We start from the raw sequence: 18,768 nt of genomic DNA on the forward strand, positions 1-18,768 counted from the left end.
CATTTTTAGTGTAAATACATTGGTATTTTGTATATCGCCGGAGATCCGACTGGGTTTGATTATATTCTTCCTTTTAAATATAGTGTATTTTGTATTTTCACCGGAGATTTGACCGGATTTGACTGTATTCTTTATTTTGTGACTTTTTTTAAAGTGTAAATACATTCAAATCCATTCGAATATATTCAACCATGCCACATCAAATAAGGTATATTCAAATACACTTAAATACACACGAAAAAAAATAAAAATAAAAAATACAGCTTAACAGTGTATTCAAATACAACAAATTGTCCAAAACTAGCTACGAAACGTAAACTACATAAAATGTAGTTGCGAATTGTTAAAAGCTCCTTAAAAGAAGTCATTTCCGAAAATTCCCTTATAATTAATCTTTTGGAAAACTTCTTTTTTCTGGGGTGAGGTGGAGGTTCCTTAATGGACCATTTAATCACTATACATACGATTGAATTATGTCATGTACGTGTATAAATACTACTACTATAGTAATATCTTTCAAAAGAAAAGGAGAATATATGGAAGAGAAAGGAAGCACCCGTGAAGAAAGAGTCTGATTAGAAACAAACAAAAAAGAAAGGCAAGCCCGCAAAGCACGAGAAAACAACTAAAGAAGAAAGCCAAGTATAAAGCAAAGAAACTACGCAATAAATATAACCATAATAAGCATTATAAACTTCGTTTCTAACTTGTAATACTCTACGGCCTACTGCTAAAACTGTAAAAGGGAAGTACTTGTACTCTTCCAATTAAGAAACTAACAAGCAAAAAGCCATAATAACAGAAGAAAAAAGAAAAGTGAACCCAAACTGAAAGTTATACAATAAGACTGCTGTTGGATGGTGGTATGGCCTTTCTGCCACTGAACAAACACTTTTGTCTTTTTCAATATGTCAAAGTTCCTTTTTCCTACGCTATCTAAGGGGAAAGTGCATTTCAGAAAAACAGACTTTTATTTCAAAACCAATTTATTTATTTCATGTATAAACTGTATTAGTTAAAAGATATTTTCTTCTAAATTTTATTTTTGAATGAAACCTATGTATGCTGATAAAAAAGACTTTTACAATATAACATATTACTTAGTAGTTTTTATTATTATTAATATCTAAAAATTAAACTCTTTATTTTTTAAAGAAAAAAAAAGAAGGAAAAGGAGACTCAAGAAATTTTGAGGGAGAAAAACGGAGGGGACTGTAGTTGTGTAGGTATGCTGCCAAAGAATAGTTCCTCGTTTCCCGTTACAGTGTTGGGCTGATCCAGAATGACTCATCATTCATTGCCAGCTCTTTCCCATTTATTGCCCTCTCTGTTTCTGTTTCTGTTTCTTTTACCCCACTGCCACTCTTCCCCTTCAAATTTCAAACTTTTCCAACTCCGTAATCACTAAATGCAACCCAGTAAAACAAAAAAAAAATTCAACTGCATTTCTCTATTTCCACTCGCTTTTTTCGATATTTTTACCTGCCTCAAAGATGTGTTCAGTATTTAAATTTGAATGTTTCAACTTCTAAGAATTTACTAGTAAACTCCTTGCACTTTAAAATAATTGGTTCAATTGTTACATATATATATATATATATATATATATATACATGGACAGATGTAGTGTGTTACCAACTGGTTCAAAACCCATAACTTTTGACGCGGAATAAAAATTTATTATAATTGCAAAAAGAGTTGATATGAACCCCTAACTTTAAAAATATAATGAATTCAATGTTAAAATCCTTAAAACTTGAACTCATAAAATTTAAATTTTTGATCCACCTCTCTCTCTCTATCTATATATATATATATATATATATATATATATATATATATATATATATATATATATATATATATATATATATATATATATTGTGTCAAAATTGTTGAGTTCAGTTAAATATATTGTTTAATTATCGCAATGAGTCATTGCGCCATTGACTTACTTCAACTAGTACATATGTTTTTGGAGTGAGTTTGTGAGATGAGAATATTATTACTCCATAATGTCACGTCCTTAGTAGTTAACTAAGTACACGTGCGGCACTTGACAATTTGCTTACGTTCTTGTTATGCCAAGTCAGCCTTACTACAGTCAAGATCGCTAAGAGAATGGTAGAAAGAACACAAGAGAATTGTTAATGGAAGCTTTGTATTAGAGAGAACTTGAATTGTTTGCTTGATGAATTACAAATGAATGACCTCCTTTATATACTAGTCTCCTAGGGGCTAGTGTGCAAATATTAATTGTTACACAAGTCCTTAATATTTACAAGATAAGGGCTTTCTCTAGAATTCTCTACAAGCCTAGAAGATTCCAAGGACTTTCCTAGCAAATCCATAAACATCTAGGATCTTCCAAAGGAAATGTCCATACTTCTCTAGAATCTTCTCACAAATGCAAGCATTCCTCCTATGTAAGCTTCCATATGGCATTAATATATGCCAAATGGAGCTTATGTGGCATGATGACATGGCGAGTCATCACACTCTCCCCCACCTAATGTTGCGACGACCGCGGCGCAATGTTGCTGCATGAACTCTCGGATCTTATCTTTGAATTGCCACAAATCTTCATAACGTTCCCATGTGGCCTCCTCCGGTGATTGCCCCTTCCAATGGACGAGGAACATTGCGGTGGCTTTTTGCCCTTATTTTCGCCTGGCCTGGTAATCAATAATAGCCTCAATCTCCCGGTCGTGCGAGGCGGTGATAGTAATAGGCGCTCGACTTGATTGGCCCCTACTTGGATCATCATTGTCTTCATGATATGGATTAAACATGCTGGCATGGAAGACAGGGTAGATCTTAAGATATGATGACATGTCAAGCTTGTATGAGATCTTGCCTACCTTGGTGACTATCTTAAATGGCCCCTCATACTTGCGAATCAGATTCTGATGCATGCCTCGTAGTGCCTTAAACTGTCTTGGATTAAACTTCACCATGACCATGTCCCCAACTCTATAGTTCGTGGGACACCGCTTACGATATGCAAACTTCTTCATCTTCTTAGCTGCCTTATCCAAGTAGGACTTAGCAGTGTCAAGCTGCTCCTCCCATCCTTTGGCCATATGATAAGCCCCCAAACTCTTTCCCTCGAACGCGGCTGGTAATGAATGTGGAGTTTATGGTTGTTGGCCTGTGGCTAGCTCAAATGGTGTTCGTCTCGTGGACTCACTCCGCTGCAAGTTATAAGAGAATTGGGCGATGTCTAGGAGCCTTGACCAATCTTTCTGATGCGCGCTTACATAATGCCGCAAGTAGCATTCTTGTAAGGCATTGACCCGTTCCGTTTGTCCATCTGTCTGTGGGTGGAAACTAGTGAAAAAGTGCAGTTCCGTGCCAAGTATGTCGAATAATTCTCTCCAAAAGTTTCCAGTAAAACGGGGGTCTCGATCACTGATAATATGCCTTGGTAAGCCCCAATACTTCACCACATTCTTAAAGAATAGCTTGGCGGCTTCCTTGGCGGTGCAACCTGGTGTGGCGGGCATGAAGGTGGCATATTTGAAAAATCTATCCACGACCACCATAATAGTACCATAACCGTCAGACTTCAGTAGGTAAGTGATAAAGTCCATAGTCACGCTCTCCCATGGACGCTCTGCAACTGGTAGTGGCTCCAAAAGTCCTCCGGGTTTTATTGCTCAACCTTGTCCTGTTGACAGACAAGACAAGTCTGCACATAACACTCTATGTCATCCCGCATGCGTGGCCAATAGTAGACTGACTCAACCAAGGCCCTAGTGCGACGTTGGCCTGGATGACCAGCCCACATTGTGTCATGACTCTCCCTTATAATCTGCCGTCTAATGTCTCCAAACTTAGGCACGTAGACCCGCCGACCTGTGGTAAGTAGTAGGCCGTCTTCGACCCAAAAATGTCTCGTATTGCCCTGGTTGGCTAACTCGATAAGTTGTTTGGCTGCTGGATCGTGTTGCATGCCTTCTTTTAAAGCCTCACGAATGTCCCATCTTGTTGAAGTGATTGCAGCAAGCTCGGCTTTCCGGCTCAAGGCATCGGCTACAACGTTACCTTTGCCCGGCTTATACTCTAGTACATAATCAAATTCGGCCAAGAAATCCTGCCACCGAGCCTGTTTTGGGGTGAGCTTCTTCTGCATCTGAAAGTAGCTAGTAGCTACATTGTCGGTCTTGACCATGAACCTTGACCCAAGCAAATAATGTCGCCATGTACGAAGGCAATGCACAATAGCAGTCATCTCCTTCTCTTGCACTGTGTAACGCCGCTCCATCTCATTTAACTTGCGACTCTCAAATGCTATGGGATGCTTATCCTGCATCAAGACACCCCCAATGGCAAAATCTGAGGCATCTGTATGCACCTCAAATGTCTTGGCAAAGTCAGGTAATGCCAAGACTGGCTCCTCTGTTACAGCTGCCTTGAGGTCTTCAAACGCCCTTTGACAATGCTCCGTCCAAACCCATGACTTGTTCTTCTTTAGCAACTCAGTCAATGGTGCGGCCTTTGCTGAGTAGCCACAGATAAACCGACGATAGTAGTTAATAAGGCCAAGGAAGGATCTCAACTCAGTTACCTTTATAGGTGCCTCCCACTCCTGGATAGCACGTACATTAGCCTCGTCCATGCGTAGCTCGCCATTGCTAATAACATGGCCTAAGAAGTGCACCTTTGATTGTGCAAACTCGTATTTCTCCCTCTTGATGTATAGCCCGTTCTCCCGCAAGACTTGGAAAACCTTCCTTAAGTGCTTCATGTGCTCTTCCAAGGTGTTGCTGTAGATGACTATGTCGTCTAGGTAGACTACCACGAACTGATCAAGGTAGGGATAGAAAATCTTATTCATAAGGGTGCAAAATGTGGTAGGTGCATTGGTTAAGCCAAAAGGAATCACCAACCACTCAAAGGCTCCATATCTCGTCACACATGTTGTCTTTGGCTCATCCCTTTCTGCAATGCGAACCTGATAGTAGCCCTTGCGAAGATCCACCTTGGTAAAATACTTGGCTTGCCCAAGTCTATCGAATAAGTTAGCAATGAGCGGGATCGGGTACTTATTCTTCACTGTGACCTTATTAAGTGCTCGGTAGTCTATGCACAAGCGTAGTGATCCATCCTTCTTCTTCTGGAACAATACTGGTGCGCTGAAAGGTGCCTTTGATGGGCGAATGTGACCAGCATCTAGCAACTCTTTCAATTGTTTCCTAAGCTCCTCTAGCTCGGGCGGTGCCATACGATATGGGGGGAAATGCGGGTGGCTTAGCCCCTGGCTCCAACTCAATCTTGTGATCCACCTCTCGCCTAGGCGGCAAGTGCTTAGGCAACTCCTCGGGCATGACATATTTGTTTTCTTCAAGCAATTTCTCTATGTAAGGTGGTAGTGTCTCTTGAAAACTCTTGTCTTCCTCCAGACTTGCGATGGTTTCCACGAACGTCGGCTCCCCCTTCTTGATCCCTTTGACAACCTGCATAGCTGAGAGTTGTGCTTGGCTCTGTCCGTGTGGCATAGACACTGTAGGTACCATGCAAGCTCCTTCTCGCTCCATAACCAAGAGATGTTGGAGGTAGGGATCGATCAAAGTATGACAATGTCTAAAGAACTCTTGTCCCAATATGATGTCAAAAATATCCATAGCAGCTACGGTAAAGTTTGTCATACCTTTCCAAGTTCTCAATTTGACACCAACTCCATTAGCTACCCCACGAGCATTTTGTACCTCGGCATTCACGGTCTTGACACGGGAGTTGGTTGGAGCAAGCTTCAATTCTAATCTTTTTGTGGCAGCCTCAGTCACGAAATTATGAGTTGCTCCAGTATCCACCATTGCACGAGCAGGCTTGTTGTTGATGGTGAGATCCACGTACTGGTTTCCATTCTCGGTAGGTTAGATAGATTGCTTTGTGACAGCACCGCATAATCCGATCATACCTAACTGTGCGGTTCCCGAACTCTCTCCTTGCGGTTTCTCCTTCCGTTCACGGACCATGGCGCTAAGACTCTTTAGGTCGGGACAATTCCTGAAGCTGTGCGGCCCTCCGCATATGTAACATCCCTTCTTCTCAGCGTAGCCCTGACGGCCACTCAGCTTTTTGGAATCTTGAGTCTTGTAGTATTGTTGTTGTATCTCCTTGCCTTTGCCACGATCTCCCCCACCTTTGACATTGTTAAACTTTGATTCTTTGACTTTCCCTTTGTCGTGCTTGTCATGCCTGAAATCCATCAATGATTCGGCCTCCACTATGGCTTGGTCTATATTTGCGACTTGCCGACGTTGTAACTCCTGCTTAGCCCAATTTTGCAACCCGTCCATGAAGTGGAACAACAAGTCATCATTGGTCAGGTTGGGAATTTGAAGCATAAGGGTAGTGAACTCCTTGACATAGACACGTATGCTCCCTGTTTGCTTCAACTCCCTAAGTTTGCGCCTTGCCTCGTACAAGACATTGTTTGGAAAGAACTGTCGCTTGAACTCGGCTTTGAACTGATCCCACGTGCTAATAGTACATATACCTTTATCCATGTCGGCCATCTTCCTTCTCCACCATAGCATGGAAGTCTCTGAGAGGTACAACACCGCCGTGTTGATCATGGCCTCGTCGTCCTTCACTTTGCCGTGCTTGAAGTAGTTCTCCAAGTGCCAAAGGAAGTTTTCCACTTCTTGCGCATCACGAACACCTTTGAACACCGGGGGTTTCGGAACCTCGATCTTGGCCTCCCTCGTCACCACAACATTGCTGGCTGCCTCGGTCACGCCAACACTAACATGCTCCTCGAGTGACTCTATCTTTGCCTTCATAGCATCGATAGTACTCAAAGCCTCCATGAGTCTGCACTCTAAGGCAGTGATAGTTTGCCTTAGTTCCATCTCGGTCTGTGTACGTCCCTCCAAGTCATTTCGGATGCTCTCAATCTCTTCAAGAGTGTGCCCCTCAAGAACGCTAAGGGTGCCTTCTACCTTCCCCAAGCGTTGACCAAAGATCTCCACGGCATCCATCCCCGCGTTCATCTTTATCACCCACTCTTTACCGAGCGAGACGTCCTCAGGCAGGACCTCCACTTCATCCTCGCTCGCCTCAGTGGCAGATGGTTCTTGGGATGTAAGCCTTTCGTTTGACACAACCTCGGGTGGCACCTCTTGGCCCTTGTTGGTGGCATTTCTCTTTTTGTTACGGCCGCTCTTGCCAGCAGCATCCTGGATGGCGTTGGCTTGGGTGTTGGCAGCGTTAATTTCTCCATCGTTCGCCATTCCCTTAGTCGCAACCTTTGCTCTGATACCACGTTGTCACGTCCTTAGTATTTAACTAAGTACACGTGCGACACTTGACAATTTGCTCACGTTCTTGTTATGCCAAGTCAGCCTTACTACACTCAAGATCGCTAAGAGAATGGTAGAAAGAACACAAGAGAATTGTTAATAGAAGCTTTGTATTAGAGAGAACTTGAATTGTTTGCTTGATGAATTACAAATGAATGGCCTCCTTTATATACTAGTCTCCTAGGGGCTAGTGTGCAAATATTAATTGTTACACAAGTCCTTAATATTTACAAGATAAGAGCTTTCTCTAGAATTCTCTACAAGCCTAGAAGATTCCAAGGACTTTCCTAGCAAATCCATAAACATCTAGGATCTTCCAAAGGAAATGTCCATACTTCTCTAGAATCTTTTCACAAATGCAAGCATTCCTCCTATGTAAGCTTCTACATGGCATTAATATATGCCAAATGGAGCTTATGTGGCATGATGACATGGCGAGTCATCACAATAAGCTTTTAACCTGTGGAGTGAAAATAGCAACTTGAGTAATTTTGTCAAAAAGTAAAAAAATATATACAGTATTATATGCTGTCCCTATGCCTCAAAGTCTACTCCTTGGAGTATCTGACAAATTTTACAATCCTCGATAAGATACTACAAAGCAAACTCTGTATATACACATAATAAAACCACAACCCAACAAACCAACTCATACACATTTTCTTTCTTTCTTTCTTCCTTCTTACCCCTAGCTTTCCAAAAAAACGCCTCATTTCATGCCTTAATTTCTTCCCGCTTTCTTTTTTCTTCCGTTTCTCTTTCATTCCCATTTCACTTTCCTCGCTCATAATCAATGGCTTCTTCTTCTACCAATAATCCTAACGGGTCCGACCCAAATTCATCAACACCCAATACAACTTTCGTCCAAGCTGACCCGTCAAATTTCCGGGCCGTTGTTCAAAGACTCACTGGCGCAACCCAAGACTCGTCCTCTGTTAAGCTCCCTGTTACTGGGTCCGGACCAGCTGGGCCACCTCGGCGACCGGCGTTTAAGCTGCACGAGCGGAGGCAAATGAGTGCACGAAAGCTCGAGATCATGCTCAACAATGGGGGTTGTAATGGGCCGCCTGTGGGCTTCAGTGCCGGCCCACTTTTATCACCTTCTTCTTCTTCTTCTTCTTTAACTAGGAAGAGAAGCTTTTTGGCTTCGCCGGTTTCACCACTAGAAATGCTGACACGTGGCAGCCCAAGAACTCCGAGATCACCAATGGAGGAAGAAGAAAAAGCCATTGCTGAAAAAGGATTTTATTTGCATCCAAGTCCACTTAGTACTCCTAGAGGCTCTGAACCTCCTGAACTCTTGCCTTTGTTTCCACTTCAGTCCCCAACTGCTAGAAATGATTCATCATCTTCTTATTGATTAATTAATGCTGTCTTCTTGTGTCATTTATAAATATTTAATAGTATATAAAAGAAATTAATTATGAAGAGATTGTCTTGTACTAATGCTGGTGTTGGTAGAATTAATGTGAAATTTATTGTGTCTTAGATATTTTGAGATGCCATGTAATATTTGTGTCTCTGTCTCTTTTTAACAATGCAGTAATTGTATCTAAAATTTTAACCTTGCTATTGTGCTAGTAGAATATTACAGTAGTATCTTTACCAATGAATATTCCTTTCTTGGTCCTCCATTTATATGCTGTTTATTTTCTTTCTTTTTTCATTTTTCTTTAGGCGGCGCGGTGTTATTTTTGAAGTGGATCTTGATAGATTTTGTGAATCTATGTTGAAAATTAATTTAAAGTTGTAATAGGATAGCTTAATTATTTAGAATTTGGTATTTGCAAAGTTATTTAATTCATGTCTAAATAGGATTTGTAGTCATAATTAATATATGAATATGCTTTCCTGTTTCTAGTTGAAATATGTTTTCTACTATTATAAATAAGGGTATTAATAACTTATTTTATTGTGTGGAGATATGTGGAGGAAATAAAGACTTGTAGAGATCATTCAGAGATTTAAAAATAAAATATTTTCCTTTAATCTAACTGAACTCATTGTTTACAACTTAAACGATGCATATTAAAAAAGTATTTAAAATATTTATGTATTATGAAATCTCATATTGTAAACCTGCTTACCTTGAATCCTGATTTTTTTGAAGTTGAAGCACTGTGGTTGGGTTGGTGTATCCTAAGCTACAGTATTCTTTTTTGCATTATTGGTTACATATTTGAAGAAAGGCCAGTGAAGCAATGATAATTATTTTGCCTGATTGGGATAAAGCTTATCCAATGTCCCGACGCTGGTGAAACTACAGAATTTAGTAAATCATGTTTTATCAAATTATTACTACTGTAATAAGCCGGTGTCGTAATTAACAACATGGCTGGTGCCCTAAAATATAATTGCCTTTCTTTTTTTATTTTAAATATAAATAATAATAACAATAACAACAAATCCAGTAGTACGGGAAGGATGAAGTATACGCAAACTTTATTTCTACCATGTGTAAAAAGAAAAAGAAGCAGAAATAACAATTGAAATTTTAAATATAAACAGTTGTAAGACAAAAGAGATATCAGCAAATGTGTTACTACTTGTTTATGGTCAGGCCAACGGCTACGATCCGTGCTTTGCATTCAATGAGCTGCTTTCTCCCTGAAGCTTCTGAAAATTTATTGCAAAATCTCCTCCTTACACTCGATTCTAGGTTTTTTAATTTATTACACTTCAACACATTACAAATTCAAAATGCATTAGGAAGTACAGATAGAGTCGCCCAAATTTAATTTACTGCATACCGATTCAAATTTTATGTTGTCAACTTGTTCAGTAAGTAGCAAACATAGCTGCACGAAACTTAAATTGGCAAAATGAATGATCATGCAACTGTGTGTAGCCATTTATAGTGGGCATACAAGTGAACTCATTGCATTTGACTCTGTTACTTTTAAATATATAATTTATACTGAGCTCCCATAAATTAATTTAAATTTTTAAACTCATTTTGAATAGTAATGCCTGCGAGTAAAAACTTATCCTCACCGGCTCACCCAGTATATAATTTATTAAAGCAGTGAATGCAAGACACATGCCGCTATAGCATTTTTAAGATTTTACATACCATAGCCGCTTCAGATATTGTAAACTAAGGTAAATGATTGGTATAAGGTTTCTTTTGATATTTTTTTTTTTTTTTTTTGGGTTGAGTTCAATGTAATAGTTGTTATATTAAGATTTTGAACTTCCACTAAATCAAGCATGATAATACATATATTCCTACATAATTTGCAACTTGACCTATATGACCATTTTCTTCTTAATTATTTGGTGTATATGTATGTATGTGCGTAAGCTTCTTGTTTAAAACACGTATAGAATAGGGACATTATTTACTTACGGACACGTAAAGAGAACGAATTCTTACCTTAGGAAGACTCTCACAGGTCCTTTTAAACAAAACGTCATCCCAATTAGTTGACAAACTAGTCTTACAAGAAAAGGACAATCAATGGTTCGTAAATTCTGCACATAAAGTTCAAATTAAAAAGAAAAACAACAACAATCGAAAAAAATTGCAGACTTTCTAGAATGCACGCGATATATGGTTGCCCGAAAACTTTTATTGTTTAAACATTGATTAATTAGTACATACTCTTACTTTATTGTGTTACTTAATTAATCATGATAAGTTGATACGGTTTGACGCAAATGTTGGATGCGAGGGATTAATAAGTATCCGACGGTTGACGTTTCAAAATCAAATTTGCCTATGATCAATATTAATTAACTTAAACACAAACTTTCAAAAATTACTCCAAAATCACATTAGTTGTATTCCTGAAGTAGATCAGTCATACAATTAGCGCACTCGCTTTACTAAAGACATGCATGACTCATATATTTAGTGCCAGCTATGAAACGAAGGAGCCCCAAAATCCTTGTGGAGCAGAGAACCAAGCTGATTGAGTTTTGTATCAGACTCGAGTTTTTCCAATAGATGGCAAATCCAGGAATTTCCTGTCAGGTTAGTATTTCATTTATGTATAATTGCCCCTTCTATATATTTTTGTGACACTTCACGCAATTCTTACGTCGACAAAACATGGAAGATATGATAGGTATATAAGTAAATAAGCCTTGAACTCTAATTATGCATTTTAAAATCGTGCAAGCGTAGGCTTAAAATCGATAATATCGGGCTGAGCTGTTACAGTTTTTTAGTGTATATAAGTACATCATCCACTTGATTTTTAGGAAAGAAAATGAAAGCAAGCAACACTCTTCTGTTAATCGTGTGAATAACTGTATATTCCAATTTTTTTAGAGATTATGATCCTACGTGCTAAATGGAAACATGGGCCAATGTACCCTTCAGCCAGTGTGGGCGTATCTATTGCTTTTTGACTCTAACTATATATGTATTTATAGTTCCAAAAATAAAAAATGCGCCTGCTATCACTACGGATTAATGAGTATGCTGGTATTCTATACCCATTGACTTGTAATATTCGATTTGCCTATGAATGGGAAATTGGGAACGTAATTGAGGTTCTAGCAGTGCCAGCTTTATAAGATAAAAAGAGAAATGGATTACTTAATTATAGCAAGTAAGCAGACAGGATCTGAGGGCATATGTACAGTATGTCTTCTACAGATTAAATTGTCACGACCCAATTTTATCTGTAGGTCGTGATGACGCCCAACACTATAGTTAGGCAAGCCAACTAATAAATTAAACATACATTGATAAAATTTAAAACCAACAAAATATAAACTCAAACTCTACCATTGTGTGTGCCAAGACCTGGTGTCACAAGTGAATGAGCATCTAGTAGATTATACAAAACTCCAAATACTGTCTGAAATGAAATAGACAGAATGTAAATATAAGAAGAGACACTGGTAGTTGCAGAACGGCTCAGAAAGACAGCTCATCACTATGCCTCGGGATGACGTGGGTATGTGATGATAGGTCCTCCACTAGTACCTGTCTCAGATCCTGCACAAAAAGTGCAGCAAGTGTAGTATGAGTACATAAACAACGTGTACCCAGTAAGTATCAAGCCTAATCTCGAATTGGTAGAGACGAGATGGCCGAATTTGACACTCACTATGGGTCAATAATAATAACTGAAATAAAACTAGGATATTTAAATCAGCATGATTTACAGAATTTACAATAATTTATTTAATCAGCGAAAATAATCAAATTCCTTCAAATGTAACAATTCTCAATATATTAATTAAATTCCTTCAATTCAAATAATTTTCAATTTATCAATTAAATCTCATTTACAGGAGTAACAATTAATTCCATAACAAGCAAGAATAATAATTCATTAAATTCCAAGGATTTTTCAATTTATTAATTAGCTTCACAAGCTGAAATAAATTATTAAAGCATCGTGTAATTATTATTATTAAGCACGATTTCTGCCGAGGACGTACGGCCCGATCCAGAGTGTCGTGTACACTGCCGAGGGACGTGCAGCGCGATCCATAGATGCATCTATCCTGCCGAGGCGTTCGGCCCGCTCCACAAGAAAGGAGGACATTTTCTTATGTGTCTCCGGAAGGAGAGTATATTAATTATAAGATAAATTCGGGAGGAGAATAATTTCTTTTAACAATTAATTGATTTAAATAGAAAATCAAGCCTATGAGATTTCCATCATTTAATATCTTTATCTAACAATTCACAATATATTCATATATATCAATTAATATTAATTAATCAAATAATACAATTTACACAAGTAATGCATACTTTAAGTCCTAAACTACCCGGACTTTAGCATTAATAGTAGCTACGCACGGACTCTCGTCACCTCGTGCGTACGTAGCCCCCACAATTAGCAATAATTATTTAATTTTAATCACCTATGAGGTAATTTCCCCTCACAAGATTAGACAAGAGACTTACCTCGTCTTGCTCCAATTTAATCCACTATAAGGCCTTTTCCACGATTATCCAACTCTATCTGGCTCGAATCTAGCCAAAATAATTCGATACAATCACTAAAAATTATAGGAATCAATTCTATAAGAAAATACTACATTTTTAATTAAAAAATTCCGAAATTAATTAAAAATTCATTCGTGGGGCCCACATCTCGGAATCCGGCGAAAGTTATGAAATCCGACGACCTATTCAATTATGAGTCCAACAATACCAGTTTCACTCAAATCTGACTCCGAATCGATACCGAAATCTTGAAAATTCGTTTCTATGAAATTTCTAAAATTTTCCAAATTTTAATCTCAAAACACTAATTAAATGATGAGAACAATGATATATTTATGTTTATAGACCAAATCCAAGTTAGAATCACTTACCCCAATGTCTTTTCCTTGAAAATCTATCAAAAATCGCCTGTGCTCAAGATCCAATTTGTTAAAAATGGCGAATGAGACGAATGCCCTCTGTTTTTATAACTTACAGCTCTGTCCAGTTCGATCAAGGAGCTCGATCAGGGGAGCTCGATCTCGGGAGCTCGATCTTAGGGAGCTCGATCTTGGGAGCTCGATCTCAGGGAGCTCGATCTTGGGAGCTCGATCTCAGGGAGCTCGATCATGGGAGCTCGATTTTGGGCCTCGATCTTGGGCTCGATCTCAGCCCAGAATTTCCAGCATAAGAGAAAAATCGCAGCAACTGTTTAAGTCCAATTATTGATCCGTTAACCATCCGAAACTCACCCGAGGCCCTCGGGACCTCAACCAAATATACCAACAAGTCCTAAAACATCATACGAACTTAGTCGAACCTCTAAATCACATCAAAGAATGCTAAAACCATGAATCATACCCCAATTCAAGCTTAATGAAACTAAGAGTTTTTAACTTCTACATTCGATGTCGGAACCTATCAAATCAACTCCGATTGACCTCCAATTTTACACACAAGTCATAAATGACATAACAGAGCTATAAAAATTTTCGGAACTGGATTCCGACTCTGGTATCAAAAAGTCAACTCATCGGTCAAACTTCCAAACTTAAATTCTTGTTTTTAGCCATTTCAAACCTAATTTAACTACGAAATTCCAAATAAAATTCCGAACACGTTCCTAAGTCCAAAATCACCATACGGAGCTGTTGGAATTATCAAAATTCTATTCCGGGGTCGTTTTCTCAAAATGTTGACCGAAGTCAAACTTAGCACTTTAAGGCCAACTTAAGGAACCAAGTGTTCCGGTTTCATCCCAAACACTTCCAAATCCCGAACCAACCATCCCTGCAAGTCATAAATCATTACAGGCACATACGGAAAGTTTTATTTTAGGGAACGGGGTTCCAAAAATTAAAATGACCGGTTAGGTCATTACATTCTCCACCTCTTAAACAAACGTTCGTCCTCGAACGGGTTTAGAATTGTACCTGGAGTGCTGAATAAGTGTGGATATCTGCTCCGCATGTCTTTCTCGGCCTCCCAAGTTGCTTCCTCGACTGCTTGGCCCCTCCACTGGACTTTTACTGCAGAAATACTCTTGGACCTTAACTGGCGAACCTGTTTATCAACAATGGCAATTGGCTCCTCTTCATAACTCAAGCTATTATCTAGCTGAACTGTGCTAAAGTCTAACACATGTGATAGGTCGGCATGATACTTCCGGAGCTTAGATACGTGAAAAACCGGATGAACTCCCGATAGGCTGGGAGGCAATGCAAGCTCATAAGCAACCTCCCCAACTCGTTTCAACACCTCAAATGGGCCTATAAACCTTGGGCTCAACTTGCCCTTCTTCCCGAATCTCATGATTCCCTTCATCGGCGAAACCTTCAAGAGAACTTTTTCACCTACCATAAATGATATATCACGTACTTTCTGATCCGCGTAACTCTTTTGTCTGGACTGTGCTGTACGAAGTCGCTCCTGAATCAACTTTACCTTTTCCAAGGCATCCCTTAGCCTCACCTGGCTCAAACCATCTGATAGGTGAACGACATCGCCGACCATATAAAGCCTCAAATGGAGCCATCTCGATGCTGGATTGGTAACTGTTATTATAAGAAAACTAGGCCAAAGGCAGGAAACGATCCCACTGACCTCCAAAGTCAATCACACATGCCCTGAGCATATCCTCCAAAATCTGAATTGTCCTCTCTGACTGTCCATCGGTCTGCGGATGAAAGGCTGTGCTGAGCTCTACACGGGTCCCCAACTCACTCTGTACTGCTCTCCAGAAATGTGAAGTAAACTGAGGGCCTCTATCTGATATGATGGAAATTGGCACACCGTGCAACCGAACTATCTCCTGAATATAAATCTGGGCCAACCTCTCTGAAGTATACGTAGTCACAACAGGAATAAAATGTGCCGACTTAGTCAACCTGTCAACAATCACCCAAACTGTATCAAACTTCCTCAAGGTCCGCGGCAACCCAACTACAAAGTCCATAGTAATTCGTTCCCATTTCCACTCTGGTATAGTCATTTGCTGAAGTAGGCCACCTGGCCTCTGGTGCTCATATTTAACTTGCTGGCAATTTAGACACCTAGATACATACTCAACTAAGTCCTTTTTCATTCGCCGCCACCAATAATGTTGCCTCAAGTTACGATACATCTTAGTAGCACCTGGATGAATAGAATATCGGGAACTGTGTGCCTCTTCCAGGATCTTTTTCCTCAGTCCACCATCCACATTAGGAACACATAGACGATCCTGGAGTCGCAGAACACCATCCGCTCTAATAGTAACTTCCTTGGCACCACCTCGTAGTACCATTTCACGAAGAACCATCAAGTATGGGTCATCATACTAGCGAGCCTTGATCTGCTCAAATAGTGAAGATTGGGCCACCACACATGCAAGAACTCGGCTGGGCTCTGAAATATCCAGCCTCACAAGTTTGTTAGCCAAGGACTGAATATCCGAGGCTAATGGCCTTTCCTCTGCTGAAATGAAAGCCAAACTACCCATACTCTCTGCCTTCCTGATCAAGGCATCTGCAACCACATTTGCTTTGCCCGGATGATACAAGATAGTAATATCATAATCTTTTAGTAACTCCAGCCATCTGCGCTGCCTCAAATTTAGATCCATCTGCTTGAACAAATGCTGCAAACTGCGATGATCAGTGTAAACTTCACAAGACACCCCATAAAGATAATGCCTCCAAATCTTTAGAGCGTGAACAATCGAAGCTAACTCCAAATCATGTACTGGATAATTTTTCTCGTGGGGCTTCAGCTGACGTGAAGCATATGCAATAACTCACCTTTCCTGCATCAATACACAACCCAAGCCAACGTGTGACGCGTCGCAATACACTGTATATATTCCCGAACTAGATGGTAACACTAACATGGGTGCTGTAGTCAGTGTTGTCTTGAGCTTCTGAAAGCTTGAGTCACAATCATCGGACCATCGGAACTACACCCTTCTCGGTTAATTTGGTCAAAGGTGCTGCAATAGATGAAAAACCTTCCACGAACCGACGATAATAACCTGCTAAACCCAGAAAACTCCTGATCTCAGTCGTCGAAGTGGGAGGATGCCAATTCTGAATTGCCTCAATCTTTTTGGGATCAACTTTAATACCTTCGCCTGATACAATATATCTCAAAAATGCTACAGACTCTAGACAAAACTCACATTTAGAGAACTTAGCATATAGCTTTTGTTCCCGCAATGTCTGAAGCACTACTCTCATATGCTGCTCATGTTCCTCCTTACTGCGCGAATAGATTAATATGTCATCAATGAAGACAATGACAAACGAATCAATATATGGCATGAATACCCTGTTTATCAGATCCATAAACGCTGCCGGGGCATTAGTTAAACCGAAGGACATCACCAGAAACTCATAATGACCATATCTAGTCCGAAAAGCAGTCTTCGGAACATCCGAATCCCGAATCTTCAACTGATGGTACCCTGACCTCAAGTCGATCTTAGAGAATACCCTAGCACCCTGCAACTGGTCAAATAGATCATCAATACGCGGCAACAGGTACTTGTTCTTAATAGTGACTTTGTTCAATTGGCGATAATCAATACACATCCGCATTGTTCCATCCTTCTTTTTCACAAATAATACTGGTGCACCCCAAGGCGATACACTCGGTCTGACGAACCCTTTGGCTAGTAACTCTTCAAGCTGTTCTTTTAATTCTTTCAGAGCCATGCGATACGGTGATATAGATATAGGTTGGGTATCTGAAGCCAAGTCAATACAGAAATCAATATCACGATCAAGTGGCATACCTGGAAGATCTGACGGAAATACATCGGGGAACTCCCGAACTACACGCACTGAATCAATAGCCGGAGTCTCTGCAGTAGTATCCCGAACATAGGCTAGATAAGCCAAACAACCCTTCTCAACCATGTGTTGAGCCTTTATAAAAGAAATAACTCGATTAAATGAACTAACAGGCAAACCCTTCCACTCCAGCTTAGGCAATGCTGGAATAGCCAAGGTAACAGTCTTGGCATGACAATCTAGAATAGCATGATATGGAGATAACCAGTCTATGCCCAGAATAATTTCAAAATCGGTCATCTCAAGCAATAGGAGATCTGCTCTAGTTTCATAACCACAGAATGTAATAATACAGGACCGGTAGATCTGGTTCACAAAAAGAGAATCGCCCACAGGAGTGGACACATAAACAGGAGTACTCAAGGACTCACGAGAAACACCCAAAAATGGAGCAAATAGAGATGACACATATAAATACGTAGATCCTGGATCAAATAATACCGAGGCATCTTTGCCACAAACAGAAATAATACCTGTAATCACGGCATCTGAGGCCTCTGCATCTGGTCTAGCCGGAAAAGCATAGAACCGAGCTGGAGCGCCAACTGTCTGGCCTCCGCCTGGCTGACCTCCACCTCTAGGACGGCCCCTACCCACCTGTCCTCCACCTCTGGGTGGTCGGACTACTGGTGGAGCAACTGGTCCGGTAAGCATAGGCTGCTGACCTTGCTGTACTGGTCTACTCCGAAGCCTGGGGCAAAACCTCCGCATGTGACTGGGATCCCCGCACTCGTAACAACTCTTCGGTGTGATGGGCTGCTGACTAAGTGTCTGGCCCTGGGGACGTGAATACCCACTGGGAGGACCCTGAATAGCTGGTGGGCGGTAAGAACTCTCTGGGACAGCACTGAGATAAGGTCGCACTGGAGCACCTCGAGGAGGTGGTGGTACTGGATATGGGGGTCTGCTGGACTGCCCCCTCACGAACTGATCTCTGCCCCCGGACGGAGCACCTCTAAACTCTCCAGAGTACCTGAACCGCTTATCTCTCATAATCTGCTCTCGGCTCCGCTGACGTACACCCTCAATCCTCCGGGCTATCTCCACAACTCGCTCATAAGAAGTACCCATCTCAACCTCTCGAGCCATAGTGGCCTGAATACCAGTATGTAAACCGGCTACAAACCTTCGCACTCTCTCCGCCTCAGTAGGGAGTATCATTAGTGCATGGCGAGATAATTCAGAAAACCTCGCCTCATAATCAGTCACTGACATCTGACCCTGCTGGAGCTGC

The 18,768-nt window shown here is 40.4% G+C and overlaps 1 protein-coding gene across 1 annotated transcript; it reads left to right on the plus strand.

Annotated features, from left to right (window-relative positions):
• The first annotated feature begins 7,959 nt into the window (after window positions 1–7,959).
• LOC104102421 (VQ motif-containing protein 11) lies at window positions 7,960–8,756 on the plus strand. Its single transcript, XM_009610119.4, has one exon. The coding sequence runs from the start codon at window positions 8,104–8,106 to the stop codon at window positions 8,668–8,670; it is 567 nt and encodes a 188-aa protein (XP_009608414.1). The 5' UTR covers window positions 7,960–8,103; the 3' UTR covers window positions 8,671–8,756.
• The last annotated feature ends 10,012 nt before the right edge of the window (window positions 8,757–18,768 follow it).

Source organism: Nicotiana tomentosiformis, chromosome 3, assembly GCF_000390325.3.
Source record: "Nicotiana tomentosiformis chromosome 3, ASM39032v3, whole genome shotgun sequence".
Classification (NCBI taxonomy): Eukaryota; Viridiplantae; Streptophyta; class Magnoliopsida; order Solanales; family Solanaceae; genus Nicotiana; species Nicotiana tomentosiformis.

What these genes read in the sequence shown, in the direction of transcription:
- LOC104102421 (XM_009610119.4), top strand. Translation starts at nt 8,104, where the DNA reads ATGGCTTCTTCTTCTACCAATAATCCTAACGGGTCCGACCCAAATTCA.